The sequence below is a fragment of the Archocentrus centrarchus genome, chromosome 10 (assembly GCF_007364275.1).
Source record: "Archocentrus centrarchus isolate MPI-CPG fArcCen1 chromosome 10, fArcCen1, whole genome shotgun sequence".
NCBI lineage: Eukaryota > Metazoa > Chordata > Actinopteri > Cichliformes > Cichlidae > Archocentrus > Archocentrus centrarchus.
In genome coordinates this window covers 8,783,670-8,798,058 of record NC_044355.1, presented here as the reverse complement: position 1 = coordinate 8,798,058, position 14,389 = coordinate 8,783,670, and the positions used below count along the sequence as shown (strand labels likewise).

At 40.3% G+C, this 14,389-nt stretch overlaps 1 protein-coding gene across 1 annotated transcript; it reads right to left on the bottom strand.

Annotated features, from left to right (window-relative positions):
• Nucleotides 1-2,951: 2,951 nt before the first annotated feature.
• On the bottom strand, nucleotides 2,952-6,245 carry LOC115786912 (paraneoplastic antigen Ma3 homolog). The gene is made up of 2 exons (XM_030739414.1): nucleotides 5,894-6,245; nucleotides 2,952-5,276 (listed from the first exon to the last, which is right to left on the bottom strand). Exon 2 carries the CDS (start codon nucleotides 4,617-4,619, stop codon nucleotides 2,985-2,987), a length of 1,635 nt encoding a protein of 544 aa, XP_030595274.1. The 5' UTR covers nucleotides 4,620-5,276; nucleotides 5,894-6,245; the 3' UTR covers nucleotides 2,952-2,984.
• Nucleotides 6,246-14,389: the final 8,144 nt, after the last annotated feature.

Sequence of the window (14,389 nt, the reverse complement as noted above, 5' to 3'; positions counted from 1 at the left end):
GAGCTCAAGCGTGCGCTCAGTTCCCAAATGTCCCATGTTGTCATGGAGATTTTGCATCACACTGGGTCTTAGAGCTTCAGGGAGGACAAATTGCAACAGGGTCTCTGATCCAGACTGACGCTTCCTGTAGAGCAGATCATTTTGAAGCTCTAACCGCTTCCACTCTTTCAAAAGCATAAGTAGATCAAGGGACTCAGCCTTCACGTTGGCTGAAGGACTAGCATCTGCTGCTATCAACTCAATGACTTTGCCAATGGCTGGGTCATTCCTTTGCATTTGGACAAGATCAGTGTGACTGTATTTGGGTAAGGTTAACAGATTACAGTCATCACCTTCCTCCTGAAACATTTCAGGAATAGCTGTCGCAGACATAGATAGTGATTGCACAAGTGCACAAGAAGTGGATTCAGATTGGGCTAAGACAATGTGTCTTTGGCATGTGGCAGCCACTGTGTCAGTATGAAGTTGGAGCTCAACCTCCTTAACTGAGGACAACAAGTGAGATCTGAATTTGTCAATGCGCTGACATTCTTCTTTGAAGATTTTATCATCTTCAGATTGACTTTGGGGCTTTCGAGATAGCCCGTCTGCATCCATATTTTGTTTACCAGCTCTGTATCTGATGTCAAAGTTATAGGTGGATAATGCAGCTAACCAGCGGTAACTAGTTGCATCAAGCTTAGCTGTCGTGAGAAGGTACGTCAATGGGTTATTATCTGTGATAACCGTGAATGTGGTTCCGTACAGATAATCATGAAATTTGTCTGTTATAGCCCACTTTAAAGCCAAGAACTCTAATTTGTGGGCTGGGTATCTGGCTTCACAACGGGATAAGCCTCGGCTTGCATAGGCGATAACCCGTGTGCTTCCATTCTGTTGCTGATAGAGGGCTGCACCAAGTCCAATAGCACTAGCATCTGTGTGTAACAGATATGAGAGCTTTGGATCGGCATAGCCCAGTACAGGTGAAGTGGTGAGTTTCTCAATTATGCCCTCAAACGCTCTCTGACACTCTGGACTCCAACGCCCACCAAAGGGCTCTTTGGGGTTCAAGTACTTCGGGTCATGGGGGGTGCTTTTACAGCCTTTACGTTTGGGTGGGTAGCCGCCTGTAAGGGATGTGAGGGGCTTAACTATTTTTGAGTAGTCCTTCACAAACCTCCGGTAGTAGCCGGTGAAACCCAAGAACGACTGTAGTTCTTTGAGAGTCTGGGGCCTTGGCCAGGTTTTTAATGCCTCGATCTTCTCAGGGTCAGTTTTCACCCCCTCTCTAGACACAATGTGTCCTAGGTAGCGGACTGAGGTTTGGAAGAACCTACATTTGTCAGGTGAGAGTTTGAGTCCATACCCCCTCAAGCGTTCGAGGACATGACCGAGCCTGGTTTCGTGCTCTTCAAGGGAACTTGAGAAGACAATTAAATCATCCAGAAAGACTAGGACTTCTCTGAGATTTATGTCTTTCATGCACTTTTCCATAAGCCTTTGGAATGTGCTAGGGGCATTCGTTATTCCCTGGGGCATACGGTTAAATTCAAAAAACCCAAAGGGGCACACAAATGCTGTTTTTGGTTTGTCTGTCTCATTCATCTCAATTTGATAATACCCCGACTTGAGGTCCATCACAGAGAACCACTGCGACCCAGCAAGAGCTGAAAGGGACTCCTCTAGATTGGGCAGTGCATAGGCATCACGGATAGTCTGAAGGTTAAGCTTCCTGTAGTCAATGCATAACCTTATATCACCGTTCTTTTTCCGAACCACCACAATGGGTGATGAAAACGGGGATTCAGATTCACGAATGATACCTGCATCTAAAAGGGCTTGTAGATGCTTTTTGACTGCCTCATAATCATGAGGATGAATGGGTCGGGATCTCTGTTTGAATGGGGTTTCATCTTTCAGGTTAATGTGATGTTGGATTTTTGAGGCATGCCCAAAATCGAGTTCATGCTGAGAGAAAACATCAGAGAAACTGTTCAGCTTTGCAGTTATCCTTTGCTTCCATTCCTCGGATAATGGTGAAACACCAAAATCGAAGCTCAGCTTAGAGTTTAAGGTCTGCTGCTGGGATGAACGTGTTGCAGAGACCTTTTGGCCACTTTTCTCTGGTTCAGGGCATGGAATGATGCAATCAGGGGTCGCTAACTCAGCAATCACACAATTGGTGGGTAGTGTAATATCATGGTTAGTTTCATTTCTGAGTAGTACAGGGACTTTATATGGTCCTCGCTTTGGTAAGGTGATAAGACAGCAATCAACAAAAATACCCCCGGGTAGGGGAGAGGTAGTTGGTTGCTCAATGAGTGCGCACTGGTCCGGGTTAACTTGATTAGCATACACAAAGCCTTCAACCAGTAGTTTCTGGTTGGCTGGCAGGACTTCCTGAGTTCTGCCTTTCAGCTTAACGAAACCAATCCTGCCACTGTCACTCTGTCTTTTTCTGATTTCCAGTGTTTTTAACAACTGCCAGTAACCATAAGAAAGGGACAGTGAGTGGGGTAAAGTGACCTTGTCAATTTGCTCATACAGGGGATCAAGTGTGTTTGTGCCAATTAGCAGGGGTGTATCTGAGTTTGAACGGAGGTCAGGTACAACTAAAGCTAGGGTAGGCAGTTCAGGCTCAGTCTCAACAAAATCTTTTGGAAACTTGATGCTTGCTTCCACATATCCCAAATAGGGGACTGACTGACCATTTGCTCCTTCGACCTCAAGGAGATCAGTGATTGGCTTGATAGGGTGGTCAGATAAATGTTCTTGATAGAATGATTTGGCAATGGTCGTTACTTGTGAGCCTGTATCAAGCAAACAATTGCAATCAACCCCATTGATAGCAACCTTGGCTGTACATTTTCTGCCCACAAGTCTTTTTGGGAGTTTTGGTTTCTGGTTTACCTTAGTTGTTAAGCATGCAGCTTCTTTTGTCTTGGTTTTAGTGGGACGATATTTAGGCTTAGCTCCTGTTTGTCCCACAACAGAAGCTTTTCCTAGTTTAAATCAGGGTGTTCACTGACTTTGTGGTGGTGTTCCCACTCTCGCTGCTTTTGTTTGAAGGCATTTCTTTTTATAGCTACTAGTGCTGGGTTGTGGCCATTGCTGCAGCTGGAAGCAATATGGCCGTCCTCCCCACATCTGAAGCAATACCCGGGTTTAGGCTTGGGCATCGATACATTTATCTGTTGTGTCTCTCTCGATTCAACTTGGCTTTTGTTTTTATGCTTTGTCCCCTTAGGGTGCCTCTTGGACTTTTGCCCTGTTTTTTCAGCTTTGAGTTGTGCTATTTGAGTCTGGAGGTCTGTAATTTGCTTTTGAAGATCAGCAGAGGTGTCATTAATTGCAGGCTCTAGGCCGTTCCTACCTGATGAGCACGTGGACTGCATATTGGAGAAAACTCGTGGTTTTTGCATCCCCAGATGCTGTTTCATGCGGGTGATTTTACTTGCCTGTTTATCTTCTTCTGTCCGCAGTAGGAGAAGTAGCTCAGCAAATTGAGGTGGGTCATTCTTCCTTTGTTCAAGCTGGAGGCTGGCGATCAGCGGACTGTCCCAACAGCCTCGGCAAAATTGCCTCAGAAGTTGTTTGTTTGCATCACCCGGGGCAATTCCATTTCTGCTTACGACTAAGTTTAAGGCGGTGTGTAATCTCTGCAGGAAGTCTGAGGGTTTTTCACCAACATTCTGGTTGGTGTTCAAGAAACGAGCAAAGAGTTCATCACCATCTTCCACAGCAGCATAAGCAGAGTCAAGAAGTTCAAGGTAAGTGTTTGGGCTTGCTTTAGGCCCGAGAGATTTCACAATGTTGGCTGCAGGAGGAGCCAAGCTTTCAGCAATTTTCCTCACGATCTGGGTTTCTGAAAGTAAGGGATCAGTCAAGCAGAATTCTACACTCCTACGCCAGGTGTCATAATCGGTTTCAAAAGTAGGATGTGGAACTCTTCCCGAAAAGGGTTTCAACTTGCAAGGTAAGTTCGGGGTTGAAGCTATGTCACTGCTTTTAACAATGTGTTCAACAATGACACGTTGTACCTCAGGAGTGCTTAATAAACTGGCAGGTACCTGTGATTCAACAGTTTCTGTGATTGGGTGAGGGTCATTATGAACAACACTGGCATGTTCACTAGTTGGTGACACAGGAGATGAGGCTGGGGGTGTTTCAGTAGAAGGCAATGGCTCTTCGACTGAGTGGCCAACAGTGTCAGCATGGATCGTTCCTCCCAACGACTCCCCAATCTTGGCCAGTTCCTCCCTCAAAATGCTTTCAAATGAACGGTTGCTTCGCAACGCCATATCTTTTAACTCTGACAGGTAAGTTGCTGTTGCAGAAGCACCAGACTCAATGCTATAAGCGCTGGCTAGGCTTTGAATGTGGTGAATAACCTCTGGTTTTGCAGTGCATGGTCTGTCAAGAGGTAAATAGCTTTTTTCCAGTTCTTTAGCAGTAGCTTCATGCTGAAACTCTACAATGACCTTTACTGTACCTGTAGTGTGAACTTCAACTAGCCTATTGACAGGACCAAACTGTTTCAGGAAGTCAAAAACTTCATTGTCAATTTCACTGTTAGATAGACCACTGACTAAAACAGAATTTTGAACTTTAACATTCTGAGTTTTCACAACTTCCATTGTTAAGATACCTTTCTGTTCAGCAATGTGGATAGCCAAGTAGCTGTGAAGCTCCAGTCACTCTGGCTTAAGTCACTCAACGGTTGGATGTAAAACTTTAGAAAAGCCACAATTAACCCTCCTGGCTGGCTCGCCAAGTCTGTAACACGTACAGGAAAATATATAAATGGATAGGCTCTGAATAATTAACCTACTTGCTGGACCAGGTTCTAGGCTCCTAGGAGGGTTAGGGCAGTGAGTGACATGCACAGAATGAATGGAGTCACGGATAGTGAACACAACAACTGTATTAATAACAATGAAAAAACACAATAGAAAAATATGTACAACACTGTAATAACCCAATAATAGATTGTTCTTGACTCTTTGAGTTCAATTTAGTTCAGTTCAGTTCGGCCGGCAATAATTAGTTAAGTCAGTAGGGTAAGTCAGTCAAGTCACTTGCTCCGTGCCAGGAGGCAATGTCTTAGGGCAGTAGCACGGCAATTGTCCTACCGCACAGTTGAGAGCTGATAGTGTGAAAGAACAACCCGTTCTTTGTAGGCCAAGGGTTGGGCCGCTCAGTTCCAGAATCTCAATGGGTGGCTCGCCATCCCCCTCGTCAGGGAGAAATCCATCGGATCCAGTCCAAGTTTCACGATGTCTAAAAAACCTAGCCTGTATAAATACAGGACCATCACAATAAGAATTCACTTTAGCTCAATATAGCTCAAGTATTTCTTAACTCAGTTTCTCATATCTTAACTGTACAGTTCAACCATGGAATATATTTCAAATCCAATTTCACTTCACATTCAGGCATACTACTTAAAATGTACAGGAATGTAATCAAGCAGTATGATGAACCATATAATTCAATAACATTAAATTCCAACTTAAAACCTAAGAGGAATAATCACAAATCAAATAGAAATGCATAAAAGTACATTTCCCCGGTGCAGCATTAGCTTATTTGCAATAAGACTTTGATGGTAACACACACGTCCTGTATCACAGCTTAACACGGTTACAATAAATAAAATAAATGTTCAGCTTTAGCTATGCTTGAAACATGGCTTCAATAAAATAAACATTACAAAATATACAATTCAACTCAAGAACAAAACAGTACCAACATAAACTTAACATGGGTTTCTAATATGTAGCACCCATTTCCCACAGCCATCAGGACTGCTGCCACATGTTGGCACTAATTAGCTGCTAATCAAGCTCCGATGCTATCTTAGTCTCCGAGCTATTTTTGCCTCTGCGCTAGCCCAGCCCAATTCACTCACCAAGACGCTCACACTGCTCGAAACCACCGAGAGGTCGGTTCCGTCTCTCTCACTCGCATACAGGTTTTTAGTCAACCAGGTTGTCGTGTTGTCCACTTCCTCCAGTTTATTTCCAAGCTAGAAACTCAGCTCGGCAGACACGCTGGCCTCTAGCCTCCTGCTCTCTGCGCTTCTGCAGCACGTACATGCCTCTGCTGCGTAGGTGGGCGGGGTTAGCAATTTCAGCCAATGGGGCTCAGATTACCAAAGATCAGTCCATAGAAGGTTTGAACAGAGGGGGGTATCTGTGATTGACACACAACTAAAACATGACATATGAATGATAGGGAGAAATGCGATTTTGAACCTACTGGGTTACATAGGTATGAGTGTTTGTCTTGCCTTATACCAACCAAATGCATTTTGTGCTTCAGGAAGCTTTTTTAAATCCCACTTTAATGTTTAATTGTTTATATGAGACTCCTCTTGCAACTACATTTATTTTGATTCAGTAAATATATTCTGCCTGGTCTGAACATCTGGCAACAATCTTTAATTCAAAAAGAATCAAATTTAAATTAGTTTATTTACTGTATACTGCCAGCGTTTGCCATGTTGTGGTAATTTTGTAATGTTAGCAAATGTTTATATATTATAGGGATATATTTATTAATGAAGACCAGAATGCAAGTACATGTGGCTGGGAGAACACATCTGTTCCAGCTAGCTGCAATTCTGCTTTGAGTCTTTGCACTTGTGACTGGAGGTCATATCGACTTTATTGGTGAGCTTCAGATGTAGACTGTGTTTCAGTCAATAAATATATATATATATATATATATATATATATATATATATATATATATATATATATATATATATTATGTTACATTCAGTGAAAATTAATAATCAAGTAAATTATACTTAACAACATACAACTGTAAAGAAGTGACAACATTCTCCTGCCCGATGAATAACTGTTCATCAGTATAGGATTGACCCTTTTGATATACTTCTAAAGGATACAATAACTGAATAGGCCTTCGTAACACTTCGTTGATATAGCTTGATCCAGTTCAATTTTATTTACTTTACCAGTCAAAAGTTTGGACACACTCAGTGAGCGCTAATGAGCCAAATAGGAGTATCCAGCATGAATAAAGCTTACAGAAGAAAAAGAAGATTTGAACGATCTCGCGGAGAAAGTTTTTTAACCGACAACCGATGCCCGTCTACATTTTGAGGAGTTTGTTGGTAGTGATAAGTCATAAATCCCTTTTTACTCACAGCTGTCACATAGCTTAAGTCTGATACACATTAAATTAAGAAGCAAAGTTAGTTAAGAGTAATGTTAACTGAGGCCCTACTTGTGTTTGGACATGAAGGTTAGCATTTCACTAATTCATGTAATACTAATTCATGTACTTCTTTGTAATTTGCATTTGTGTGTTAACATTAACTATAATGTTTGGCAGTGATAGAGAAGAATATGAAAAGTAAGGGTCAGTCTCAGGTGGGAATTCAGCAGTTTTTGAGCAAAAGAGTGAGTCTGCCAGCTGAAAATGAGCAGGGTGAGAGGAGGGAGAGAGCAGCAGAACACACTAGACCAGAGGCTGGTCAAGAGCAGGGCACCTCCAGTCCCTTTTCATCAGGTCAGAAATCATTTAGGGAGAGCAACAACAGTTAATCCTGTAATATATGAAATGTCTGATATTGTTATTTAGTGAAATGGCACTTAAGTTCACTGAATTCTTACACCTCATGGTGATAAGATTTACCATAACTTTAATGTAATGGCTTTAACTTTTATTGGTCCGTATATTACCACATCTACCACAAATACTTGGCCCCTCTGTGAATCACGTGGACCCTTGATGGCCCCTTACTCAGAAAAATCCTAGATCCGCCACTGCATACATTGTGATGTGTGGATTTTTTTTTTAATTAAATGAAGTGTACAAAATTATCTCTCAAGAACAAATTAAAACTTTTTTCAGGTAGTGTTCAGAAAGTATAATACAAAAATGTAATAAAAATATCTCTTCATTCACTAATTTTCTGGATTTTTTTCCTAAATAAACAAGCTGTACAAATTATCACTCTACAATGTTATAAAACATTTAAAGCACCCCCCCCCCCCAAAAAAAAAGTAAAATATGTTACGTGTCACGTATAATGTCAAAACACTGTGGAGAGGGGAGGAGGAAAGTGTGACTGCTCTGACAGTCAGCTAGCATCTTTCATGAAACCACAGCACTGCACAGAGGAGAGAAACTGAAGCTAAAGTATCGATCTCATTACACTGGTATTGATCAATATCACTACCAACGTTGGTGTAGTTATTAGCGATATTTGGACCGGCCACCCACCGCTACTCCTCATTCGAGCGAATGAGTGAATCAGTGAGGAAACATCAGCTCATCACTTTTGTGATTATTTCTCAGGGATGTAACGCAATGTTGGATAATCAACACTATCCCCTTACAGAATATAAACCTTTGAAACCTTGGTTAAATTATTAAGTCTTTTTTTTTTTTTTTTTTTAACATTAAACAGATTTTAATAGCTTTTTGTCAGTTTTTTTTTTCATGCAGTCTTTGGTTTGTAAAAACTGTATCTGTGAAATGAACTACTGTAACTAAAAACCATTTGACTGAAACAACTTTTATGAAGCAACTGTGTCCGCAGAATCTGAATATGCAGCAAAAGGCTAGGCTTGCACAGATGACAGGTGTTACTGTATCATTTCAAACAGTTCAATCACAGGTTATGAACCCTGATCAAGCTTGGGATATTGAAGGTGCAGAATCTTGGTGTCAGAAGGTACTTTGTAATGCTAGCTAAATGTGCTGGTTGCTTTTTCTTCTGCCATTAAATTGTAAGCCATGGAGGGTCTACAATTAGGTCATTTGAGGTCTTAAAACATTGATTATCTTCATGCCATTCTGCAGATGTGACCATGAATTCAAATACCATTTGCCCAGTTTGTGGTGGATTAGTAATATATTTGCACATTTGGGCCCAGTTTCCCATACAGGGATTAAGTCTAATCCTGGACTAAGTATTTTTTCCTATTTCTTCATTGACTTTTTCCTTTTAGTCTAGGACCATGCTTAATCCATGAACGGGAAACCGGCCATCGAGGTCTATCTTAATCGGTTCCTACTGTCCATCTTTATGTTCTCTTCCAAAAGTAGCCTAAGTGGACCAAAAAGATTTCAGCCATTACCAGAGAGAGAGGTGAAAAAGCAGCACTCACTCTGCAGTTGAGGACAAGACTGGGAAAATACGAAGCCAAAAGGAGCAAAGAAGTCAAATCAATCACCTGTTTACTTGGGAGAAGTGTCCACTGGAGTAGCAACAGGTAGCCCGTGTTGAATTTATGACATCTAAAGAACAGTAGCAAACCTTCTTACTGATACTGTATTGTAGATACGCTGTGCTGCAGTATGTGTTAGAAATCTTAAATATTTATCACAGAAAATATGAGGACAAACATTTGAGTGAGGAAGCCATTTATTGGACCATCAGCAGTACTGAATCACTGTACAGCACATGTAGTACAGTGATTTTGTATTGTCTTCTTTCCTTTTGTTACAGAGCAGCTTTAATAATGATTCATTTTGCCTTCTGTTATTGCTGTCAAAAAATTAGTCATTACTTTGCTTCAGCGTGCACAGTACTGTCCAAAAGACTTGAGCAGACCCTCATTTATATTTTGCTTCCAAGGAGCCAGATTTCATTTTAAATTTTTTAAGTGATCTTGAACAATTGTTCTCCAGGCTTTCTGAAGCTCCTTCCAAGTATTTCTTTGGACATTGACTTTTTTCTTACACTAGTGTTTGTACCTGAATATTTCAGAGGAATGTTTTTTTTTTTTTGTTTGTTTGTTTTTTTGTTAAGCCACTTAACACTAACCTATGAATGATTCAACATAAAAAGAGAACCTAACTCAAGTGATAATAACCAGTATTGTGTCTACACATAACAGACAACTGGGCAAAGAACCAATTTTAAATAGTATCTTTAGGCACTTTGTTACTAGCAGACTGTTGCTAAAACTCAACCATTTCTTTAGTTGAATCTACAAAAAATGCCAATGATAACAAAGTTTGGCAGGCATAAAATTGTATTTTTCCACCAATTCCCAGTGAACTATTAGGCAAAAACTTGGCATATCTCACCATGGTGTGTAGTGCCTTCATAACATTTGAGGAAGCTGGACAGGTGGAGGACAACAGAGGAAGTGCCAGGCCTAAAAAAAAAAAGGATCTACAGCAGATGAATTGCATCTGAAAGTCATGTTCTTCAGAAATAGAGAAAAAAAATCCAGAAAGAACTTGAGAGAGGCATCTGGCTCTTCATTTGATACATCTACTGTTTGATGAAGCCTCATCAGAATTGGTCTCAGTGGAAGGGTGGCTGTCAAGAAGCCATTCTTAAGGAAGGGAAATGGAGGGGGGATAGGCTGGAGTATGCCAAATTACAAAGAGCTAGTGGACTGAATATCTTTGGCAATACCTCCTATTAAATTAGCAATTTTTGGTGTGAATCAGCAGTATGTACAGAGGAAGTCAGGAGAGAGGTACAACAGTAAGAGTCTACAGCCTTCTGTAGAAAATGGTGGAGGCTCTGTAATGTTTGGGGCTGCATTTCAGCCAGTGGTGTTGGGGATCTTGTCAAAATTGATGGAATTATGAATGAAGAAAAGTATAGTCAGATTTTGATTCACCTTGCAATACCATCTGGAAAGTGTATGATTGATATCAGCTTCATTCTTCAGCATGACAGTGATCCAAAACACTGCCAGTGCAATAAAGCACTAAAACCTGGAGAGAAAAAACACACAATGGAACACTATCAGTTATGCATTGGCCTCCACAGAGCTCGGACCTCAACATTACTGAAGCATTGTGGGATCATCTTGACAGAGAATGGAACAAAAGGCAGCCAACATCCAAAGAAGAGCTTCAAGAAACCTGGAGAACTTTTCCTGAGGACTGCTTAAAGAAATTCCAAAAACATGCCTAAGAGAGGTCAGACTGTGTTGAAGAACAAAACACCTATTTCTCATTTTCCTAGCAAAATAAAAAGAAAAAAAAGAGGCGGCGCACAACTTTTGCATAGTACTATATTTTGGAAACACTCGGGCATCTGAATAAATCAAACTCATCTTTGCTTTCTTTTCTGTGCAAATGTAACAACTGAACTGAGATACACTTTTGGGTTATTCCAGCATGTTATCCTATAATTTATAAAGATAAACTGTTGAATTTATAATATTTCATTTTACTTTTTCATTTTATCTTTTAAGTTGCACCAAAGCTATATTTGAAAGGTCAGGATATGGTTTAAACCTTTTTTCCTTTTTTCTTTTTTTAACTCTTGAATGGTGAGCAATGTCAAGCATTGACTGAAGAAGCCCCTTTTCACATGCAGCACACAACAGGGGATTTTCTGCATCAGATGTGTTCGCAGAACTGGAAATACTCAATTTGGTTTAGATAAGAGTGCTGTTTCAGCAGAGCATGCAAGAGGCAGGACCCACTGAAACTTTAAATTCTGCAACCATTGCCTGGTATATTCACATGGGGTTAAAATCTACATTACACAGATTTTAAAGTGCATTTAATCTGTAATCTGTCTGATTCTGATGTTCGTGTCCTTACAGCAAAGGCTACAACTCTGTTGTTTAATGACTAGAAAGGTTCAGGGATGCAGGGCTCTTGAGAGGTCTGAATTATCTGAACTCTCGTTTTCATCAGTGAAATGCAAAATCCCACCATGTGGGGCACATTTAAGATATACCCGAAGAGTGGCACTCAAATTCTCACGTGTTTAGCATGAGCGGAAACTGGACATTTTAGTCTACTCCAGGTCTGGCAGCATATACTCAGGAGGCAGAAGCTAGAGGTATTTTCTGCAGGAGTGAAAAGCAGGTTTGGAGTCAACTGAGACAAGGTAGAAGTCTTAGGCAGGCACAAGTCAAAAGAGAAGCAGGTGAAGAAGTAGATTCAGGCTTCAGAAACATTGTGGCAGAGAGTGAGTGATATCAGTGCTGTATGTAAAATATACTGACATAGCAGCCGTTAGTATGACAGGAGCTGAAATAAGCTTCTGTCCATAGAGAGATGATTAGCGGGGCTGCATGATGTGATTTAGATATGGCAAATGTAAAAAGTCATAAAATATTAAAATTTCTGTTCAGTGACCTGAAATCTGTTCATCTATTTCATGGGCTCCATCTTTTTGATTTTAAACACAAGTTTATGCAATTATTGAATGAACTCAACAGAATAAGCCTGCAACTCATTAACTACTTAATTTGCATTTTTTCCCTATTAATCAATTGTTCAAAATAAACCATTTAGTTTGAAATTTTTAGACATTGATTGTAGTTTCATATGCCAAGATCTTTTAATTATAGTCTTAAAAAAAGCAGTTTGAAGTTGCAGTGGACTTGAACCATTACTCCACTATCCATAGTTAGTTGCCAGTTTTCATGTTGACCACATGACAGTAGCTCGTTTGGTTAAAAAGCAATTGATATATGTTATTATATATATTCACATTTTCATGAATACTGCCAGGAAAACTTGATGGAAGATAATATTCTGTTATTCATGGTGAAGTGTTGTGAAATCTTGGTTTGCTTGTGATTTAAATTATGATTTTCTCAACTGCATCTTGATTTGCAATTTATTTATTTTGTAATGACCCCCCCACCCTAAAAAAAAAAAAAAAAAGTCATGGCATGATAAGCTGTTGCCAAACAGGTGGTCATGTAAAATTATAACACATTTGAATTTGAAATGTCATACCATCCCTGTTATGTTTGCAGAGCTGAAAGCTCAAAGACTCATAGAGAATGACAAGCAGCCATCTGTCTATCCTTCTCCCCGAGCTTATTCACTAACTGCAAACTGGAAAAGCTTTAAAGAAGAAAGCCTCTTCTTTTGAAAGAAGTCTTTGGCACTAAAACTCTCCCTTGTGTCATTGCTTAGGGGTTATAATTCATCCTGAATCAGATTTCATCATACGTAATCATCACACTCATTTGAGGGGAAAAAAAGTTAAGCTCATTGTCCTTTCCTGCCTGATTGAAGAAAAATTCATCATAGAGAGAAACGCATCAGAGGTGGATTAGTACTCAAGCCACTACAGGAAATGTGCTAGTGGTATGCAGCAGGGTGGTTGTGTTAAGAGGAATACCGCTAGGTTTTGGTGGAGTGGGCACAAGTGAAATTGATGGTTGTGTGATGTGCTGTTGCCCAGAAAGAAAAAAGAAAATTTGAGATAATTTACTGAACATTGCACACATTTGGCAGTTCTTATCAATCTTCCGCTCCCTTTGGGGATTGCCACCGCAGATCGTCTGCCTCGATTTCACCCTATCCCTACCATCACACCATCTCTCTCTGCATGTCATCCTTCACTACTCGTTGAACCTTCTCTGTGGTCTTCCTCTTTTCCTTGACTGGCAGCTCCTTATTTAGCATCCTTTGGCCAGTACATCTACTTTCTCTTCTCTGCACATGTCCAAACCATCTCAACCGTGGCTGTCTGTCTAAATGTACTCATTTATAATCTTGTCCATTTTGGTCACTCCCAGTGAAAATCTCAACACCTTCAACTCTGCCACCTCCTGCTCTGCCTCCTGTCTTTTTGTCAGCCCCATTGTCTCCAAACCTTACATCATAGCAGGTCTCACCATCTTGTCCTGTTCGTGGGTTAAGAACTTTTTACCTGTCCAGCTCTCCTAGAGTAACTGCCTGTTTGCTGGAATCTCTTCCATGCCCTTGAGACTGGGAAACACTGGGAGACAGCAAAAGTTCAGGTAGAACAGATGAGGGGAAAAATGTCTGTGACCACCACCTGTAAAACCATTCCTGTTTTGGCAGTTGTCTCATTGTTGCCCCTCTAGTGCACCTGTTGTTAATTTCATTAACACCAAAGCAGCTGAAAGTGATTAACTCTCTCTGCTATTTAATTGACCACATATCTAATATACCAACGTCCCAGAAGTTTAATTGCCTTGATGCTATATTCTGTGTACAGACATTGCTCAAAATTCTCAAATCAGACACAGATACACTGAGGGTACAGCTGGGAAAATGAGGCACAGGTGAAACTAATTAAGGACAATGTCACTGATCAAAGCACAACAGAGTATCAAAATAAAACAGGAAGTAACTAAATAAGGAATCCCCCAAAGTGGCAAAGTTTTCACAAGACACAGGGCAATACAAAGAAGAACAGATTAAACAAGAAAGCATATCAACAGAATATCAACAGAATCCAGATAACAAATGTAACAAGAGCAAAAGGCAAAAACATAGAGGCAGAATTACAATAATAAAAAAATCTCAAGGCTATAACTAAGAACTCTGAAAAATCCAAATTGAGAATGCTTAAAACAAGAATTCAAATGCAGAACCTTGGGTCTAAGACCCAGGACCACAGTATATGTTTAAAAGTATTTCTCAGCAACATTAAATATTTATAGCAAATTAAACA

Bases quoted from the DNA above. Each gene is read 5' to 3' on its own strand.
- LOC115786912 (XM_030739414.1), bottom strand. From the start codon at position 4,619: ATGGAAGTTGTGAAAACTCAGAATGTTAAAGTTCAAAATTCTGTTTTA.